The following is a 21082-nucleotide window of genomic DNA, read 5'->3' as shown; positions in this document are numbered from 1 at the left end:
GAGTTCTGGATTCTGACTGCATTGCCAAAGTCTACTAAAATTCTTCCCTCTTCGGCTACTTAATTAACTTCATACTCTTAACCTCAGGATGAATGAAGAAACCCTTAATAGCATTCAGCTTAGGAAAACATGAAATAAGGATATGCTTTCTAAGAGCAACATCTCAAGCTCAATGCCTTTCTCACTTTGCAATAGGATCTTTGGGCAAAACACTCTGTAGACCAATACAATACATGAGGAACTTTGAAAAACCCACATTTTTCCATCTAAGAATTTCCAAGCCTTCCATTTGTATCTAAACATTAATTCATAACCATCAATATTTAAATTGTTTTCTTAAAAGAGAGAGAATATGACAAAAACAAGTATCTATGGAGGATTCTATCTAAGACCATGTTACAATTTCTTCTTGTAGAACATTTTATCACATATGAAAAGAATAGCTTTGATATAAATATTTTATTAAGTACAAGAAGAAGGAGGGAAAAGAGAAAACACAGACAAGCAGGAAATAAAAGTTTATCTAAAAATTTCCTTTGCAAATTAATCCTCTGACAAAGATGAGTTAGTGGAAAGAACGAATATCTTGAAGCATACTACAATAGGGTTCACAATAAAGTTTATTTTAAAACGCTACTTTACTCTGTTAAGGGAAGTTATCGTTTATTTCCCTGGTTACTATGATGCTATGATTGTAACCTGCTCTGTATTTTGGAAAGCTATGTAACTTCCTTAAACAGCTGCAGAGCACAGGTTTAAGGAAAGAAAAAGTAACATCAGGTAACATCTATGATGCTGTTACTAATTTAATGAACATTAAGATCTTCAAACACTGTGATTATGAATCAGAGTTGACAACTGATGAGAACGCTTACAAATTTTCTTTTCTTTTCCCTACCATAAATGTTGCTAACTTTCTTAGCAACAGATACCAGAAATTCAAGTATCTTCAAGATGAAATTTCCTGAGGAATTATGAATATGGGTTCCAGAAGACCCAGCGGCAGTGCTCCAATGTCAGGTACGGCACCATTCAGCTAGAGACAATTTTACAAAGTCACCACCCCAGTGTTACTCTACCAAAAGTGACTGAAAAATCCAATTTAAATGGTATGATTAAGCATATGAATTTCATTATATTCTACAGTGAACACTATTGGACCAATCTACTATGAAATTAGATAATTCAGCAAAAAATATGAAGCAATAAGAAGTATTTACAAGTTACTATATATAAAGATGAAATTCTTAAAATGTCATACCCCTATACTTTCCTATTTTTTATAAATACCATGAAATACTAAACTCAGCTCAGTGTGCAATGAATAAGACCTATAAATATTTATTTACCAAAACTAACGTTTAGTATCACCTTGTTTTAAGATTACAGAACTAACAGATATGAATTTGGTTTTTATTTTCAAAGAGTATTGAACTAAATTAGAGGAATCAGAACTGTTCACCGCACCAATTCAGATAATCAGGCAAAGTAGAGTTTTGAGTACAAATGCCCTAATTTGCTTTGTGTTTACTGTGATCACACCATTTTGATTGTGAATAAGGTTTTGGCTCCTAATTCTGTTTCTTCCTTTAGGTTTAATTTAAATAGGCATTTTAAGAACTGATTGGTAAGTAAAACAAATAGGAGAATTAATATGTCATCAATCAGGTTCTCTGGCTGTTGTAATATTCGCAATTTAGGGACTTATTCTGTGACCCTCAGCAAGTCACTCAACCTTTCTTTATCAAAATATGTTACAAGTGTTCTAAAAGTTTACACACTCACAAAACACCCTGCAATCCTCAAACACTGGGCAACTGTCACCTGGAACCTTTGAAGAGTGAAGCCCAGCTATGCTTGCAAATGAAACGGTTAGTGCTGCAGAAGGCTGAGAAATAACAGTGATGCTTTATATAGTTTGTATGTTTTATCTTTTTATCTTTTAAATCTCATTTTTATAATTAAATTTCTAGTTCCTAAGGTGATAAAAGAGTCAGAGTCTTCTTTAAAGAAAGAGGAAACTCTGTGTTAAAATAGCAATACAGTAATACAAAACTGTATAGATTATATTAGGCTTATACCTTTGAGTCTTACTCCAGCTTTTTACATTAAGACAGTTACGTTTTCATATACATTTCTAGTCCCAATAAAAAAAATTCTTCTCATCCAGCAACTTTCTTATCATTACTAAGACTATCAAACATTTTGAAGGATTGTTTATGTCTTTAAAAGAGTCAAGTAAATAAATACAGTCATCTAAGGAACTAAAAACAAGAAACAAACATAGATACCCAAGGAATTCTGCAAATGAATATTTGAAATATTCTACTGTCTAAAAATATAATTATGTGATATAAATGTTTTAGTTTATCACCTTTCTATTATCTGATAGGAGTATCAAGCATCATACAGGAAGAGATATCTTATGAATTGAGGGTTTAATTACTATAAAATTTTCATTTATATTCACTCTTGGAGTATAATTGCATTACCATTAAAAATACCTGATTCTAATTTCATTTATTTAACTCTACAAGTCCTTTGTATTAGTAATACATAATTACACAGATAGAGGCTTATTGAGAATTTAATGACACAAATTGAATTACCTCATTTTACTCTGTAGAAATTATATATGCCTTAATATTGTCATTTCTCAAGAATAATAAAATTGCAATTAAAACAGTCTACTAAAAATTCAAATAGAACTTTTTGGTCAGTATTTATGGTTTAATGTTCTCTGCTAATTAAAAAAGAAAATGAAGAAAACTGAAACCATTTTAAATAGAAACTATTTTCTGTTTCAGCTTAAGTATGAGGTGGGAGTCACTCTACCTCACAAAGCAGGAGGTCAATGATGTGGAAGACCATGCAGAGTGGGAACTTGGCAGTAAAAAGAGTGAGAAACCACTGGGATGCATACATATGCGCTTCCAGGTTCAGATCAGAAAAGTGGTTGTGCAGGTCCGGTAACTGCTCCTGAAAGTCAAAGTGGAAAACTGAGGGTGAGGAACACTGAAGATGCTTTACTTTCTGCCACAACTGCAATTTACGACAAGCTTGCTATGATCACTCTCAACAGTATTCACTGAATTTTATATGACTACATAGTAGCGACGACAGGGGATGAGAACTGGGGATATGACAGGCAGAGGGAAAGACAGACAGACTTGTCACGGACAAATAACAAAGATCAAATCTTGCTCACTTGACTGTTCTTGTTTCTTGGGAAATGCTGGCTCTGACGGAACACCTGCAGTCTGATGAATATCATGACTCCAGGGTCAAGTCACAGCACCCCCATTCAGGGTTCAATTCCTAACCAGCCAGGAAAGAAACGTATCTTTTCTCTGGAGAACGTTTAACATCAACATCCTCTGGGTTCTATAACATTACTTCGGTACCTTGTGGTACCGAACCTCAGAACATAACCATTTTCCTAAAAATCTATTTTCAACATATTAAAAATGGTAAAGTACAGAAACTGTGCAGGTACATAATGTAGGCAATTGGGTGTCTCCTAAAAATACCTTTAAGCTGGCTCTGTCTTTCCCCCCAAGTTACACAAGTAAATGCTTTTCAAAAGCACGGAAGGCAAAGTATAAAGCATAAGCACAGCTAGTCCCATCACTGAAGGTCAAAGGCAAATGCCCGCTTTAGTCTTGTTTTCATAAACAGACCACAAAAACAAAAACCCACTTCTTGTACAACATGCTCTTTGAAAAACAACGTGCCCATCAGGTGCTTTAAGTGGGGTGTCCAAATGGTCATTCAGTGAACAGACAAAAAAGTACTAATAGGAAAATGTGTCTGGGTTTCACAGCACCATGAACTTGCTATTCATTTAGCAGGTACTTTTATTTGACTCTCAAAGCTCTTAAGAATACTGACCTTTGAAAAAGATATGAACTCTTGTAAATGAAAGGTAAAAAAGTGAAGAATCCCAAATATTTACTTGGAAGAATTAAATCTCTAAAAAAGAGCCTATTGCTTTTTTTTTTTTTTAATTTTATTAAATGGAGGTACTGGGGATTGAACCCAGGACCTTGTGCTTGCTAGGCAAGTGCTCTACCACTGAGCTATGCCCTCCCCACAAGCCTACTGCTTTTAATGTCCATAGTTACCAGATTCTTCTACAGTCTTCCCCCACCCCAGTGTCCATCTGTCATTGTGCTTACAGTTCTTCTGACGTCCTCCCCACCCCTACTTCTTTATTTCTTCTTCATACTTGAGGTTTTCTAATCTTCTGCATTTCATTCTCCCAACAAAGCTGTCCTTAATCTCACTGTAAATTCTCCACCTTCTGCTCCCCTGTTCTAGTCTTTCAGTCTTGGCTTCATTTCCCCTTGGACACAGAAGGATCTCCCCACATGTCAATGAGCTCTTACCAGTAACTTCTATTGCCACACCCCATTGCCCTTCCTCCCCAACCGCTTTACCTTTCCCCAGTATGGAATCAATCCATTCATGTATTTTCTTCACATTTCTCTTGGGTTCTCAATACCTCATATAGAGAAAGCCATATAAACATGCTGCAGAGGCCCATTATAAATATAAGATTTACAACCTTAGGCAGAATTTCAAAGCTACTCAGTAATTCCTTTTATCGGCATTCAACAATAATTTTGTCTTTGCTCACAATCTTTCTTATGACCTATATATAAAAGAATATATATTTCTCATACATATCAATTTATACATTTACATTATAAAATAGTGAATATTGACATCTAAAAATTACATAAGAAAAAATTTAGTTATGTCCCTATATTACAATATTTTTGGTGGTTTTTAATTTCATCAGTATCTTTCTGTCTCTTCAAAGTGTTCTCTACATGTGGACATAAATATAGTACTGGTGCTAATTAATATTGAGAAAAATCTTAAAGATTTCAGTTTTTATTCTGTGAATATCTTGATTTCTTTACAAATAATACTTAGCATTCTCTTCATTAACTCAACTCACCAAATTCACACTCCAAAGTGTATTAGAGTTGAGTATTTTAAACGGAAGACTATTTTCATAAATGGTCAAATAGTTAAATAAATATTTTGTGATATTAAGACCATGATAGATATTGGTCAGAAATCAAATCCACTTACATTTTCTGTAACTTTCCACTACATTTTCATAAACCATTGTTGTTCAATTTAATTAGACTTTTCCTGTAACTCAACAAATCCCTAAGTGATAAAAGTTCCTCATATCTATTTACCTGCATTAGTCTCTCCAACTGATAGAATTTGCAATGAAGATCTTCAAAGTTGTTTTTGTAGAGGTCTCGTAAGCCATAGTCATACATGATTTTCACCAACACACAGAACGCTTGTTCCTCTGGCATCTACAGGAAAACATATACATATAGACCATGACTGTGTGGCATTGACCAGAATGTCAGGAACGTTCTTCCATATTAGTAGCCCCCTGCATTGTTGGCTGAAGGCCACGAGTGAAAGAAATTCTTCAGAGCCAGCCTTTCTGCAGTGATGTAGGTAAAACCTGTGTTCCAAGTTTCCAGCTTCCTCACTTCAGATGAATTTCCCTCTTTTGTTAATTTTAATCATCCTGTCATTCATTCATTCATTAAGCCATCTAAAAGTAGGTAATACAGTCACATGTTTCAAAAATCAAAACAATGTAAAATATAAAGGTAAAATCTCACTCCTCTCTACCTTATATACGCTAATCCCTGTACTGCCCTCCTTTTGCATAACCTCCTAACTACTCTTAATAATTTCTCATGTAGCCTGCCAGTGTTTCTTCATGCAAATAAAAGAATTACACTTCTTATTTTATTTTTTCCCTTTCCTACATAAAAGATAGCATTCTAAATACATTGTTATGCACTTGGCTTTTTCCCTTCAATAATATTCCCAAAAGAGGGATTGCTGGGTCAAAGGAAAAAAAAGTGTACGTCTAATTCTGATAGATACTGTCCTCCCTGAATCTTCTTGATATTGCTATTTCTCTTTCTATAAAAAAGTTTTCACATGTTTCAGCAGTTTATGAGCTTCTCTCATTAAGATTTAAATGACAAATAAAATCTAATATACCTTCCCAGAGATATTTTTATCTGAACAGAGAATAAAGTCTGAAGTCAAAAGAGCAAATCTCTAAATTGTGATATCAATAAGCTGAAAGAATTGAGAGGGACATACCCAACATTCTAGAAATTATATCAAGCAAACAGAAAAAGCTGTTGTCCCTACTTAAGATCTTAGGATGTAACTATTATGTAAACATTTACTTTAAATGTCACTTCTTTCAAAGTCTGACCTTGGCTGATTATGGTATTTGACACCTTTGTTAGACTAACTTCCTGCCTGAATAATTGAATCAAGGAGAGGTCTATTTACCCACTTAGAAATGTACTGTTTATTTAAGTTCCTATACAAATTGGCCACTTCTGTTTTCTACTATAAACCATGAAATACATAAATCAGTTACATAAAATTTCCTCAAGTTAAATAAGTACAGTTAGCTGCTGTCACTTTGCTTCTCTAAATATTTGCTTATTTCTTTTTTTTTTCCTATGAGTTGGGGGCCTTGGCTTTGACCCCAGCTGTTCAAGCTAGCAGATGTTTTTCAGCTTGTACACAGTTATTTAGAATATAAGCACACTGTATTTTTTACCCCTTTAGCAATCTGTCATTGAAGCCTCAAGGGACATGAACTTGCACACATACAGCCTACAATACATCTCTTATCACCAAGTTCTAAGCCTCTTAGTCTTCCTCTCAGATCTCTACTAAAATGGCGATACAAACAAGCTGCCTGCAAGACAGCTGTAACCAGCCCTAGAGAACCTAATTCCTATAATCGCTCCCTGTTTCTAAGTGAGTGATGATCAGTTAAGTATTTTACCATCTGGTATCTTATAAAAGGGATAAACCTTTATTTCCTTGAATATGGTAAAAATCATTAACACAAATAAAAGTTTCAATGCCCTCCAGCATTCATACATGCAGTCACTGAACATACGAGATGCATGCGCTGTGCTAGGTCCTAGATACAGAAGTCAAGTTTAGTGCCTCCCCACAAAGGACAAGTAAACAGGCAACTCTACTTGATTTTGTGGCGGTTAATGTTGCTGCTAGCATCCTTCAGGACTAGCTTTGGCAATACGGCCAAGATTTTGATTTTCAGTTAGTTCATGTGCCACATGAAAATAGTAGACTGAACCTATAAAATACCATCTAGCTGGGGTAGAATCAATGCTGACCATCTCTGAAGACTAAGGTTGGCCATAATGAGCTCTTAAGGGATCTCAGATACTATCTCATCATGAAAGTGACTAAAAATGAATCCCCGTGCAGACAGAAAAAGACTGCTAACAAAACGAGTGAGAAACTACTGCGAAATAGGTATAACCCTTTGGAAAGTGGAAATGCAACCTTCTCTTTGTAGTTTAAAGACTAAATGGGATCTATTTAGCATGTACTGTTAAGTTTTTCTTGGTATTTCTCTTTCTTCAATTAATGTATTATCTATAGCAGCAACCGGGGTAGCACACAAAAATTTAGCAAAAATGTCAAAGATTTTAAAAATGAAAACAAATATCTAGAAAAAATAAAATGGAGCTAAACAACAAATACTGATTGACACTTGCACTGTAGAGTAAAAAGGAAGTTCACACACTGACTTATAATGGTTTGCTTTTGAAGAATAAGACAACGCATATTTAAGAAATATACCTCAGTGAAGTGTCAATAACGGAGTGAAGGCTGATGATATTTTAAAACATAAGATATATGATAAAAATCTATTTTGAAAACTGTAAACAACAATCACTTACTGGTGGCTACAAATGACTTCAATGATGGAAGAAAAACCTACTGATAACAATAAATTATAACTTTGTTAATGCAAATAAATATAATACTAATAATTCCAACAATAAGTCAGGTAATTGGCCATTATCGTAACTCATCAAAAATAGAAAATAAATTAACTGGAGTTAAGAAGTGATGCGCAGCAGCACACTGTTATACTGTATTTCCGTCACACATATAAAACAGATGTAAACAATCTCAAGAGTATAGGAAATAAAATGTGGCAAAATTATCAGTAATTAATTGTCAGTATTAACCACTGTTTTTAATGTAAGCTACTTAATTGTAAGTTTATATCATTTAATTTTTCCCAGCTTCATTGAGAGATAATTGACGTATAACATTGTGTAAGTTTAGATGTATGAAGTGATGATTTATTTTCATATATATATATATATTCACACATATTGCAAAATGATTATCACAATAGTTCAGTGAACATATCCATCACCTCACGTACTTATGATTTTTGTCTTTTTTTTTTTTTTGTGGTGAGAATTTCTTGTTTTTTTGTAGGTAAGCAATTTTCAAATATACCATACAGTATTGTTAACTATGGTCACCACAGTGTACATTACATCTCCTGAACTTATTAATCTTATAACTGAAAGTTTGTACCTGTCACCACTCACCCATTTCCTACTTTCCCCCACCCCTGATAACCACCAATCTACTGTTTTTATTATTTTTGTTTTTTTCAGTTTCCACATATAAGTGAGATCATACATGTCTTTCTCTGACTGATTTACTTCACTTAGTATAATACCCTCAAGCTTCATCCATGTTGTCAAAAATAACAGGATTTCCTTTTCTATGGCTGAATAATATTCCATTGTATGTATATATATATATATATGTGTGTGTGTGTATGTATGTATGTATATATGTATGTGTGTGTGTGTGCGCGTGCATATATATGTATCACATTTTCTTTAACCATCTGTCATTCAATAGACATTTAGGTTGTTTCCATGTCTTGGATATTGTAACAAATGCCACAATAAATATAGGGTGAAGATATTGTTTTGAGTTACTGTTTTTCTTTCCTTTGGATAAATAGCCAGAAGTGGACTTGCTTGATCATCTGGTAGTTCTATTTTTGACTTTTTGAGGAATCTCCATAATGTTTTCCACAGTGGCTGCTCCACTTCATATTCTCACCAACAGTACACAGGGGGTTCCTTTTTTCCATATCCTCGCCGACACTTGTTAATCCTTGTCTTTTTGATGATAACTATTCTAGCAGGTATGAGGTAATATTTTGCTGTGGTTTTGATTTGCACTTCACTAAAGATTAGTGATGCTGAGCACGTTTTCATGTACCTGTTGGCCACCTGTATGTCCAGAGGAAAAGTTTTCAACTTTTCACCACTGAGTATGATGTCAGCTGTTGGCCTGTCATATATGACCTTCATTATGCTGAGGTACATGCCTTCTATATCCAGTATGCTGAGAGTTCTCACGAATGGATGTTGCATTCTGTCAAATGATTTCCTGCATCTATTGAGATGATCATATGATTTTTATCTTTCATTCTAATTAATGTGACACATCACTTTTGTGATTTGCATATATTGAACCATTCTTGCAACCCAGGCATGAATCCCATTTGATCATGGTTTACTTTTTTTTTCCCTTTTGACCATGGTAGATGATGCTTTTAATGTGTTGTTCAATCCAGCTTGCCAGTATTTTGTTGAGAATCTTTACATCTACATCCATCAGGGATATTGGCTTATAGTTTTCCTTCCTGGTACTATCCTTCTCCGGCTTTGGTATCAGGGTAAAGCCTGCTTTGTAAAATGAGTCTGGGAGTTTTCCCTTCTCTTCAATTTTCTGGAGGAGTCTGAAAAGGATTGGAACTAATTATTTAAGTGTTCCATAGTATGCACCAGGGAACACATCTGGTCTGGGTTTTATTTGTTGAGGGGGTTTTGATTCCTGATTCAGTCTCCTTACTTGTTATTGGTCTCTTCAGATTTTCTATAGCAACAGTTGTGTGTTCCTTAAAATTTATTCATTTTCCAGGTTCTCCATATAATTTTTCATAGTAGTCTCTTATGACTCTTTGTATTTCTGTGGCATCAGTTGTGATGTCTCCTCTTTTAAAAATTATTTTATTTATTTGGATCCTCTCTCTTTTTTTCTTGGTTAATCTAGCTAAAAGTATGTAACTTTGTTTATCTTTTCAAAAAGCCAACTCCTAGTTCTGTTAATCTTTCCCATTATTTTTCTATTCTCTATTTTATTTGTCTTCTAGTCTTTATTCTCTTCCTTCTACTAGCTTTGGGCTTAGTTTGTACTACTTTTTCTAGGTCCTTGAGGTATAAAGTTAAGTTGTTCACTTGAGATATTTCTCTTTTCTTGTTGTATGTATTTATCACTTTAAAATTCCCTCTTAGAACTGCTTTTCCTGTATCCCATACATTTTGATTTGTTGTGTTTCTGTTTTAATTTGTCTCAAAATGTTTTTTTTTAAATTTCCCTTCTTTCATCCATTGTATGTTCAGGAGTGTGTTTTTTAATTTGCACATATTTGCGGATTTTCCTCTTATTACTAAATTCTAGTTTAATAATATTGTTATAGAAGCTACTTTATATAATTTCTATCTTGAATTTATTGAGACTTTTTCTGTGACCTAACATATGATCTATCCAAGAATATGTTCCATGTATACTTGAGAAGAATAAACAGCAAGTGTTAAATATTTAAGATAATTTCAGCAAAACTCTGAATACATCTGTCTTTATCAATGAAAGCATGTCACTTATACAGAGCAATCTGTTGCCAACAGTAAAGGAAAGAGCCAACAAAAATGTAGAAGGAAAGGACTGGTGTGGAAGTAAGAGGAACCCATGTGTAACTATATTAATACTTGATTTTTAAAATATTATTATAAATGCTAAATATAAGACATTTTTGTATTATTTGTATTTTCTATTGGCTGTTGAGCTCGTCTCTCAATTAATATTAAAAAATCAATCAAGATCTGAGAATCAATACCCAGCTGTACTGTCAAACTTCACTTTACTGCAGGAGTAGGTTCCCTCACTAGGTAATATTTTGGCATCTATTTTTTAAAAAATATATTAAAATGACTAACTTATTATAATGGTTAATATTTCATTGAACTAGACAACCCAATTTATCACTGATATGCAAATGATATGTCTAAATTACAATAAACCACTGAACAATATATTTTAATTTATTTTTTGAAACTTTGCTATTTTTATTGACTTACGACAACAACAGCAGGCATTTACACAGTGCTTAACAATGTGCCAGACACTGGTCTGAGTGCCTTGCATATACCAACTCTTTTAATCCCCACAGAACCCTGTAAAGTAGGTACTAATATCATGCCCACTTTCCATATGAGAACACTGAAGTACAGAGAGGGTAAGCGACTAGTCCAAGGTCACACAGCTGAAGTTGGCAGAGCTGAAATTCAAATCTGGGCAGTCTAGCTCTGGGATTAACCATTAAGCCTTATAGCATCTCAATTTAGGTGTGTTAGCCTCTGAGATGTCCCAATGATCCCACCTCCTGGTCTTCATGCCTTTGTGTAATTCCCTTGTCTTGAGTATAGGCTGACCTAATGATTCACTTCCAATAGCTAGAACACAGCAAAATGATGGAATGCCACTTCCTGGTTAGGTTACAAAAAGACTGTGGCTTCTGTCTTGCTCTACTTTCATGAACTCTTATTTGCTGGCTCTGATGAAGCCAGCTGTTGTGTTGAGAGCTGCCCTTTGGAGAGGCTCATGTGGCAAGGAACTGAGAGTGACCTCTGGCCAGCAGCCTGTGAGGCTGCTGACAACTCTGTGAGTCAGTTTGTAAGTAGATCCTTCCTCAGTTAAACTCAAATGAGACCACAGCCCTGGATGACATCTTGATGGCAGCCTCATGAAAGAGCTTTGAGGCAGAGGCACCCACTAAGCCATGCCAGAGACTATGAAATCATAAGTGTTTGTTGTTTTACACTAAGTTTTGAGGTAATTTGTTATGTAGCACTTGATAGCTAAATAAACCAATAAAAGCATGAGGTTGTTATGCAAATGTGACTTCAAGACACACCCACAGTCCCAAATGCCAATCCAATTGATGTTCCTTAGCCTTCTCAATGTAAAACTTCCAGAGCTGCATAAGCCTCAAGGCCAAAGAACAATACATTTTTAAAAAAATATTAAGGTGTCAGAGCTTGATGTGTCTCTTACAGTGAATATCCATCTTTGTTGTGTATAAGAACTTCATCAACAAATCAGTATTATTTTACTGGGAAAAGGGGGAGATAAAGATTTAAATCTTGTAATTTAAGATATCAAATTGTCATCTATGGCTCTCTGAAATACAAAACTAAATACCTGCCTCACATGCACAGATCTGAGAATCAAACATGATGTAATCACTGTTTGGTAACAAATGCTGATAATGATCTGCCATCTGTACTAACAGAGGTCATCACTGAACACAGCCAGTCTCCAAGCTTCACTGCTTCTCTCTGTGATGAACCATAAAACAAAGCAGCCCAGGTACTTCAAAAGTGTTTAAGACTTACCTGAAGTAACATACATCAAGATGTTTTTTGAAGTAAAATTAATGTTGATAATTTGAAATAATTTCGTTATTTAAATTTTCTATTTAATTGTGATTGTGTTTCACACTTGTTTGTAGTCAATCTACCTTTCTCCACGAAGGTAATGAATATTCCACTGATTTTTTTGTTTTCTTCAACAAAGGTGAGACTATCTGAAAATCATAAACTTATGAGTCTTCATTTTTCATTTCCATATTGAAAAGCAAACAGAATGAAAACTTCTGGTTGTTTATTTTCCTTTAAATCAAATACATGCTAAAATACATTTAAATTTAATGTCTATTTGTAAGCCATAAAACATACTGTACAACATATTAGTTTGCTATGTGTGATCAATATAAGCTGGTGGGACCAGGGTCCAAAAGAAAATTGGCTGGGCAAATAATCATTAATTTTAGAAAAAACCAGCAGCAGCTACCATTATTAGAGGCATTCATTCATGACCCCATTTGATCCTTACAAAAATTCTGTAAAGGAGGTTTTATTTTTACATTTTCAATGTTAGACCAGCGAAGTTCAAAGAAGTTAAGTGTTTTGTCAATAACTACACATCTATTAAGCAAAGTCTGGATTTAATCCCATGGCTGCACTCTTTTGGTACAAGATACAAAATAAGACTCTTTACTCTTACACTCATAAGATATTCAGTATTCATAAAAACTCTAGAAGGATGATAATATTATTTCCAGTTTATAAGTGGAAAAAAACTGAAGCTTAGGAAACTTGCCCAAGGTCATATAATTTGAAAGACATTAAATCATAGTTCAGATTCACAGTTGTGCTTTTTACTATCCTTTGAAGGAGTTCAACTTTGAAAGGGCAGAGAAACCTGAGATAGCTAAATGGGAGGATCAAAAGAGAATTTTTTTTTAAAGTAAAATGTCTTGAGCATATTTAGAGGACACAGGGAGAAGATGCTAGGAAATGGCTCCAAAGCACTGATGCAAGAATTAACACAGAACAGGAAAATCTCTTGGGTTTATAAGGAAAAGGTGACTAGGAATAGGAATATGGAAGGACATATTAAAAATATGTTAAAACTCTTGGAGTAAAGAATCACTGTAAGATAATGTGATGTATCTATCGTCCTATCCCTTTATCATCTGATATCAAAAATCTCCTTTCTTGTAGGAAAATCATTCCATTGTTCAGGAGGAACTGACTCATTCACTGAATACAGAGGTGGACTCAAGACCTGGGCTGGGCCAATCAGAGTACCCCACCTTCCTGGCTTCAGTAATTGATTCAAGGATGGCAGTTTCCTAAAGCAGGCCAGTCACAGCCCTTCAGGGTTTGTTTGCTTGTTTGTTTGTTTGCTTGTTTGTTTGCTTGTTTGTTTGTTTTTAAATGCAGGAGCTATAGCAAAAGATGGTCCCTTCTAAATGAAGTTTCAAAGCTGAAAGGATACACAGCTGGGCGAGCCCACAGCCAGGCTGCCTACTCTGTGGCCTGCCCATAAAACTAAGGCAAGAAAATTTAAAACAGATGCGGAGACAGAGATTCCTGACTACAAAATATGAACTCTGGAATTCAACCACATCAAAATTATCTATGCTCTGGACTTCCCAATTATGCGAGCCAATATAGTTCCTTTTTAATTTAAGCTACTTTAAGTTATGGTCATGTCACATGTAGCAGAAAACTCCCAAATAATGTAATGGTAAAAATACCTTTATTTATCAATACATAGAGACACTAGGAAGCCTCTATTTTGTTACTCTGGACTCCACGGAATCTTTATTTTCAGGAAAACGAAAAAAGTAGATCTGCTTCATATTTCTTAAGTCCCCTGGTTAAATCTTATCTTAAACTTGTCTTTTTTGGGAGGAGCACTAAAAGATTTGTAATTTTTAAATCTTATTTTATTTTGAAATATGACATACAGAAAAATATATAAAAGTTAAATTTATACTTTAATGAATAAATGATGATGAAATAAAAACAGCTTTAGAACCAGAACATCGTTAATACTCCTGAAGCTTCCCTATATGTCCCCTTTGAGTCATGACTCCCAGTTTCTCCTCAGAGAAATCACTGGCCTGACTTTAACAGTAATCACTGCATTGGTGTTTTTTATATTTTTTCCATCTATGTAGCATCCTAAAAATAGAGTTTAGTTTTGTCTGTTACTGAACTTTATACTAAATGGAATCATACCAAATGATATACATAATTTGCTTTCCTACTAAAACCTTATATTTATGTGATTCATTGCCATTAAACTCTGTAGTATAAAACATTCCTTACATTGCTTATAGTGTTCCACAATATGAATATAACACAATTTATCCATTTTAATGTCTAATTAAAATTCTAATATTAGACATTATAAAAGTGGGCATTTGAGATGTCTGACTATTACAAACACCGATTCTTAAACTATTTTAATAGATCATTTCAGTGAACCTGTTCATAAATTTGACTACAGTATATATTTAGTACATATTTAGGACTGAAACTGCCTGGTATGCATATCTTCATCAGATAAAGTCAAACTAGTTTCCAAAGGAGTTCTGCCTAGTCACAGTTTTTGAAAAAATTAAATACTTTTAGACATTCTCTGTTATCCAAAAATAATTTTTTGCAGTTGGAAAGCTTCCATACAAGGTGATAGTGCACATGTAGTGATTTAACCTTAAAAAGGAGCATAATCTTCTGCAAGTCTAGAAAAGTGTATGTTCAATTAAAAAACTCATAAAGCTGCTTGACAATAAATATGTGAGAGAAATATATTGGGTTAAAAATTACCTAAAATATTTTATATGACTTTTTAGAGTGAAATATATAAAGGACATTATTTATTATACTTCCAACTAAGCACAGGCTAATAATATAATGATGATATATTACTGGTAATTATTACATATTTAACTTCAAAGGCAGATAAACACTATAATGGTTATAAGCAATCTGTTCTGTAACATTTTTTTCCACCTGTAAATGATAAATCTCTTGTAATTCCATCAATACTTATAACTATAGCAGCTGTGTGATAAACACTGAATTCTTCCACTGCTTAAACTGCTGCAAATTACAAAGCTATTATGAAAGCATTTGGAAATTTCCAAGCACTAGGAGAAGATACTTATTGCTTAAAACTATTTAGACATGGAAAAACTTAAAAATGCTAAATTTTTGTTTTTGAACCTACTTTCGTTTTTGGTCTTTCCTTCCTCTTAGGCAGTGACTGTGAAATATAAATGACCATGGGCGAGCATCCCCAAAAGAAGCAGGTTCTGACAATGATTAATATGGAGCTGCCAAAGGACGTCTGGCAGCAAAAAGAAGCAACAGCTTATGTAACTGATAAAAAATTAGTCAGTACGACCCTAACAACGTATCTCCCTGGAACCTCAGTGCATTTGATAAATTGTTTAAACTAGACTGTATTCTTCTATTTGTTTAAACCATGGAGACGAAAATAAAATATGGAAAAGAAAAAATTACAGTTATCTTATTCAAATTGGTTAATGGATGGGTTGGTTAGTAAATGAAATATGCTGTTTAACAGAATTATTGCCATACTTTCAATTAAGAATCACAATATAGTATGTTTTTCGTTAACATGATGCTGACTATCAGTCCATCCTTCCTCCAGGATTCTGAAGGCATCTATATTTCCAGTTATTTTTACAAGTCAGGTACAAGCATGGCAACAACTGCATAATTCTATTAATGCAGAAGGTGTAAGAGACTAGACTGAATTTCTGTTCATCTTGTGACATACTTTGGAAGCAACTTTGTTGAGTAAAGTTTACTATGGTTGACTTTCCATAACCCTTATAATAGGAAAGTAGATAATGTAAAAAAACAAAACAAAACAAAACTGGGTTATTTGAGTTTTCTAGTTATTTGAATCACTGTCTCTCTTTTTTTCAGGGAGGAAGTGTGTCCAAATAAATACAAACTTACGATTAACTAAACTTCTGTTAAGTATGAAGACAGATTTCCTGGAGAGATATCCTTCTCATTGAAACTTAGACAATATATCATAATGTGTGGAACAGGGCTGCAGTCCTAAAATGCTAAACTGTGATATATTCAAAGATTACTCTGTGGAAGACAGAGCTTCACCACCCAAGGCTTGAACATGAGCTTCTTATTGAAGCGATTATAAAAACTCCTTTTAGAAGAACAATGGCTTTGAGCTTTGGTGAATACATCCATGTCATTGTTCACAGTCTCCAGCTCCTTGTGGTAGGAACCTGACTATTCCAGATACTAGATGGGTTTAGTAGTAGAAAAAAGCCCCAAGAATTTGCGGCCATGAAGTGCTTGATTATCACAGGGAACCCAAGAAGATGGGCCATGGGGATGACGAAGAAAGGAGGACAGCTTAGGAGATCAGAAAGACCATAAACAGATGATAACGCCACAGAGAAAGACATGAAACTCGAAGTTAAACAAAGTGAATAATCACAATAGAACCACCATATATCAGTATTATCACTAGAATCATATCATCAGAATTAGGACCATGAATCTATGATAATTGTTCTTCATTTCCAGAACGCAAACCTAAAAGAAATGCTTTTGTTTTAAACTTGCTGGACCCCTCTGCTGCATCTGACATTATACAATGCTTCTTGTCTAACTGAAAATCCAGAAAGTCTTCAAGGATTCTTCTTCCTCATCAGCCCTTCAAATACTCGGCATTCCTGGGCTCTATCCTAGTCTTCCTCTTCTATTTATTCTTCTTACATGGTCTAATCCACTCTCACGATTTCAGCTTTGATTTCTCCCCCACATTAGTCTCCAGTATACAGTTGATTGCTGAATAGCTTTACCCAGATACCCCAAAAAATACTCCGAACAAAAAAAATTCAAAACAAAATGCATCAACTCCCAAAGGGTTTTTCTCCGTTCAGTCTCAATGGACATGTTTTCTGTCTCAGCTCAAAATACCATAATTTACCCAGTCAACAAAGCTAGAGAACTAGGCCTGCTACCTTTGACTTTTTCTTTGTCAGTCCACCCATGAAACCCACCAATTTTGCCTGCTGCATGATTTTAATTGTTTCTTTTTCTCTGGGTCTCAATATTCCTCATTTAGACCGATATTTCCTAACTGGTCTCTCTTGCTACTGCTTGCTCCCTTCAGTTCCACTCTCTACACGGGTGTGATAAGAATTTATCTGAAATGAACATTTGACTGTCATTCCTTTACTTCAAACTGATCAACGGCTCACCATTAGATTTAGAATAAAGCCCACATTGCTTGACATTATTAAAAAGTTTTCATAACTTGGTCCCTGCCCATCTGACCATTTTTACCTCATAACTCTTTCTGCACACAATTTCTATAGCAACTGAATAGAAACTGTCATTTCATAGTGTTCCCTTTATATGCTGTGCCCTTTGGGTTTCCACACACTTGCTCATGTTGTCCCTTTTGTCTAGCAATCTGTGCTCCCTCTTTCCCCCCTCGCCTCCCCAACCTCAATTATTTATGTCTTGGCAAAGCTACCACCTCCTCCAGAAAGTCTCTCATGGTAGTTCTAGCAGAGCTGGGTCGGGTAATTCTCCTCTCTATTCTCTCACTCTGTCACTGTCACTTAGCACAGTGTAAGTTCCTCTATAGTGACCATCAGAAAAATCAACACAGATACATAAAAAGAATAAATACAATAAATACGTGCCTACATTATCTGTGCCCCATCCTCGCCCATAAGGCCTCTGAGAACACAAACGATAAATTATTCATATTTGTAATCCCACTTCCTAGACCAGTACTGACAACTGATTCTCAGTAAATGTCCCATTAAATGAAGCTGACGGAGAGGCAAAAGAGAATACAAAAATAAACCACAGAAAAGATAAAAGACTGTCTTGTCACATTCCTTCATAATGGTGCTGGTCCTATTCATATTTGGCCAGTTACATTGACTTCTTTAGTTCTAGAAGGTTCTCGTTAAAAATAACTACAGAAAAGCAATTTATTCCCTTGTAGCCAGCAAAATTAATTCTATTGAGAAACTGTCCTGATTTTGACATCAGATCTCTTACTTCATCACCAAAAGTACATTTCTAAAAAGATATGTCATGTGCAATCTCCATCAGGTAAATGGAGAATGAAAAAGGGAGAACAAAAGCCAAGCAAAAGACAAAATAAACTTGGCAGCACCATGCCATTTATTACACGGAAAACTACTTACGTGCAGCAGCAACACAGCAGCAAGGAAAGACTGTCCTTGACAGTACCCAATGTCTTCATCATAGACAGAGTAGGCCTAGAGAAAAGGTGAAGAGAAAGAAATATCAGAAACAGTCACAGATTTTAACTTAAGTGCTAGCTCACATCGAGCTGCTGCTCATTTTTGTCTCTGGGCTGTCCACCACAATTTCACTGAGCCCTCAACTTGAATGTGTGAGCCATTAGCACAGCGGGATCCCTCAAAACGGCGGCACATTTCCTAAGGCAATTCTAGATGTCCCATCTTCCCCAGGTTCACCGTTAGAGTTTGGAATAGAGAGATGCTCAGAGCACCTCAATTAACTTTTAAAGATCCATTATGGTTTGTGGTCAGTCAAACAAGTCTGTGGGAGACAGGAGCAAAAGGTGGAAGAGGGTAGGAAGGTTCTACCACTGACGTGGGTGTTCTAATGCACTATGTGGAGGGAGACCTTAATGCTAGCAAAGTGGTGTGACAAATGACCCAAAAAATCACCCTCGGTAGTCTCTATATGTTCTCAACCATCTTCTAAACTACTCTCCCATTTTCCCAAGGCTGAAGTGTAAAAACGACTCCTCCCATCTATACCACTGGGGCCAACCAGAAATATTCAGTATGGCTCTGAATTTTTTTTTTTTTTTCTGAATGGCTGAGAGAGAGCCTCAGGCCACATATACACCCACTGCCACAGGTGTTCTGGCTATTCACCATCTTTAGCATCAGTCTAACCAGGCCTGCTAGTACAGTGCCAAAGAGGCCCGTTCACAGGAAACAGTTCTCCTTGAGAAGCAGCCATTACACTGTTCAACTTAATACTCACTTTAGTCTCTACAGCAAAGGAAGTAAGGTTATATGCTTAACATACACTAACTAGAACTTCAAACTGCTCAGATTATAATTTTTTTAAAAAAAGACACCCTGTTCAAGTTTTCAAGAGGCGGAACCAGTTACAGTAGGTGGACTGTGCTGATCAAAGAGTAAAAAACAGGAATTAGTCAGCTTTCGCTGTGAAAGTCCAAATAGTAAATATTTTAGGCTTTGAGGGATACTTAAACATATCTGCTGCATATTATTTTTCTTTTCTTAAACAACCACTCACAACATAAAAAGCATTTGTGACTCATGGGTATTACAAAAGCAGATAGCATGGGGCCATAGTTTACTGACCCCTAATTTAGAATGAACAAAGATCATTCATATACTCCCACATTTATTTTTTAAGAGACAAACACCCCAACTGCACTGCTGAATCCTGGACATGTATCCCATTCCATGTACCCCATCTATCTGTCGTGCTTCATTTTAGTGAGAGGATCTCCATTTAACGTACTTAGTACAATGCACTATGATTTTGTGAGTATAAACATTATTTCTGACCAAGACAATGGTTATCAATGATAGCCAGGAAGGGTGACAATAGGAGGGCAAGTGTGGTATCTGCTACAGCCAAGGTAGCGTACAGGGACTTGAACTTTTTTTTTAATGTTAAAAAAAAACCCTTTCTTCAAATACAGCTTACATTTTAACTGCACAATTCCTTCAGTTGGGTTATTTATGTAACTTCATCATTATAGAATATTTTCATCATTTCAGAATGTTTCTCATGCCTCTTTGCAGTCAAACCACCTCCACCTCAGGATGCTAGTGATCTGTTTATTTTTTTTTTTTCTTTTCACAATCTATTATTAGCTTTGCATTTTTAAAGAATTTCATATAAATGGGGTCATATAATATATGTATTCTCTCTTGTGTCTGGCCTATTTCACACACCGTAATGTTTCTGAGATTCTTTCACGTTGTTGCATGCATTGGCAGTCCATTCCTTTTAGTCGCTGAGTAGTACTCCTTTGAATAAACATACCACAAATGGTCTATCCATTCTCCTAATTGAATATCTGGGGTTTTTTTCCCTCTTTGTGGTTAGTATGAATCAGGTTGTTATGTAAGCACACAAGGCTTTCTGTGGATATAGGCTCTCATCTTCCTTGGTTAAATACCTAGAGTTGGAGGTTTGTAATTCAAATGATAAGTGTATGTTTAACTTTATAAGAAATTGCCGAAATACTTTGCAAAGTGGTTTTACAATTATTGTACCCTCACCAGCAAAAGTACGAGTACTCATTGCTTCACATCCTTGTCAATACTTGATTTTGCCAGTATTTTTCTTTTGATTAATTCTGTGATTTTGACTTACATTTCTTGGCTGGCTAATGACATAGAGCATATTATCATGTGCTTTAAGGCAACTGATACATATTCTTTTGTGACTTTCTCTTCAAGTTCTTGCTCATTTGTTTAACTGGGTTTTATACACCTTACTACTGTTGATGCGTGGGAGTTCTTTACACATTCTGTTGACAAGGCCACCCTGACATGCGCATTGCCAGCACTCTCTCCCAGGGTGTGGCCTGCCTCTTCATTCTCTTAGGTGTCTTTTGAAGTATGACTGCTCTCTTTTAACTTTCCTCTGCTAAT

The 21082-nt window shown here is 35.1% G+C and overlaps 1 protein-coding gene across 2 annotated transcripts in view; it reads right to left on the bottom strand.

The window, feature by feature from the left end:
• Nucleotides 1-21082, bottom strand: part of RABGAP1L (RAB GTPase activating protein 1 like) — a 560468-nt gene that overhangs the window by 200459 nt on the left and 338927 nt on the right. For both annotated transcript variants that reach the window (XM_074349821.1, XM_074349820.1), the window contains exons 15-17: nt 18590-18664; nt 5217-5342; nt 2836-2979 (exon numbers count right to left, since the gene is read on the bottom strand). In XM_074349821.1, the coding sequence (XP_074205922.1) occupies nt 2836-2979; nt 5217-5342; nt 18590-18664 (345 nt within the window). The remainder of the gene's footprint in view (nt 1-2835; nt 2980-5216; nt 5343-18589; nt 18665-21082) is intronic.

The sequence above is a fragment of the Camelus bactrianus genome, chromosome 21 (assembly GCF_048773025.1).
Source record: "Camelus bactrianus isolate YW-2024 breed Bactrian camel chromosome 21, ASM4877302v1, whole genome shotgun sequence".
NCBI classification, from domain to species: Eukaryota; Metazoa; Chordata; class Mammalia; order Artiodactyla; family Camelidae; genus Camelus; species Camelus bactrianus.
The sequence above is the reverse complement of the archived record's forward strand: the minus strand, read 5'-3'. Positions and strand labels throughout refer to the sequence as shown.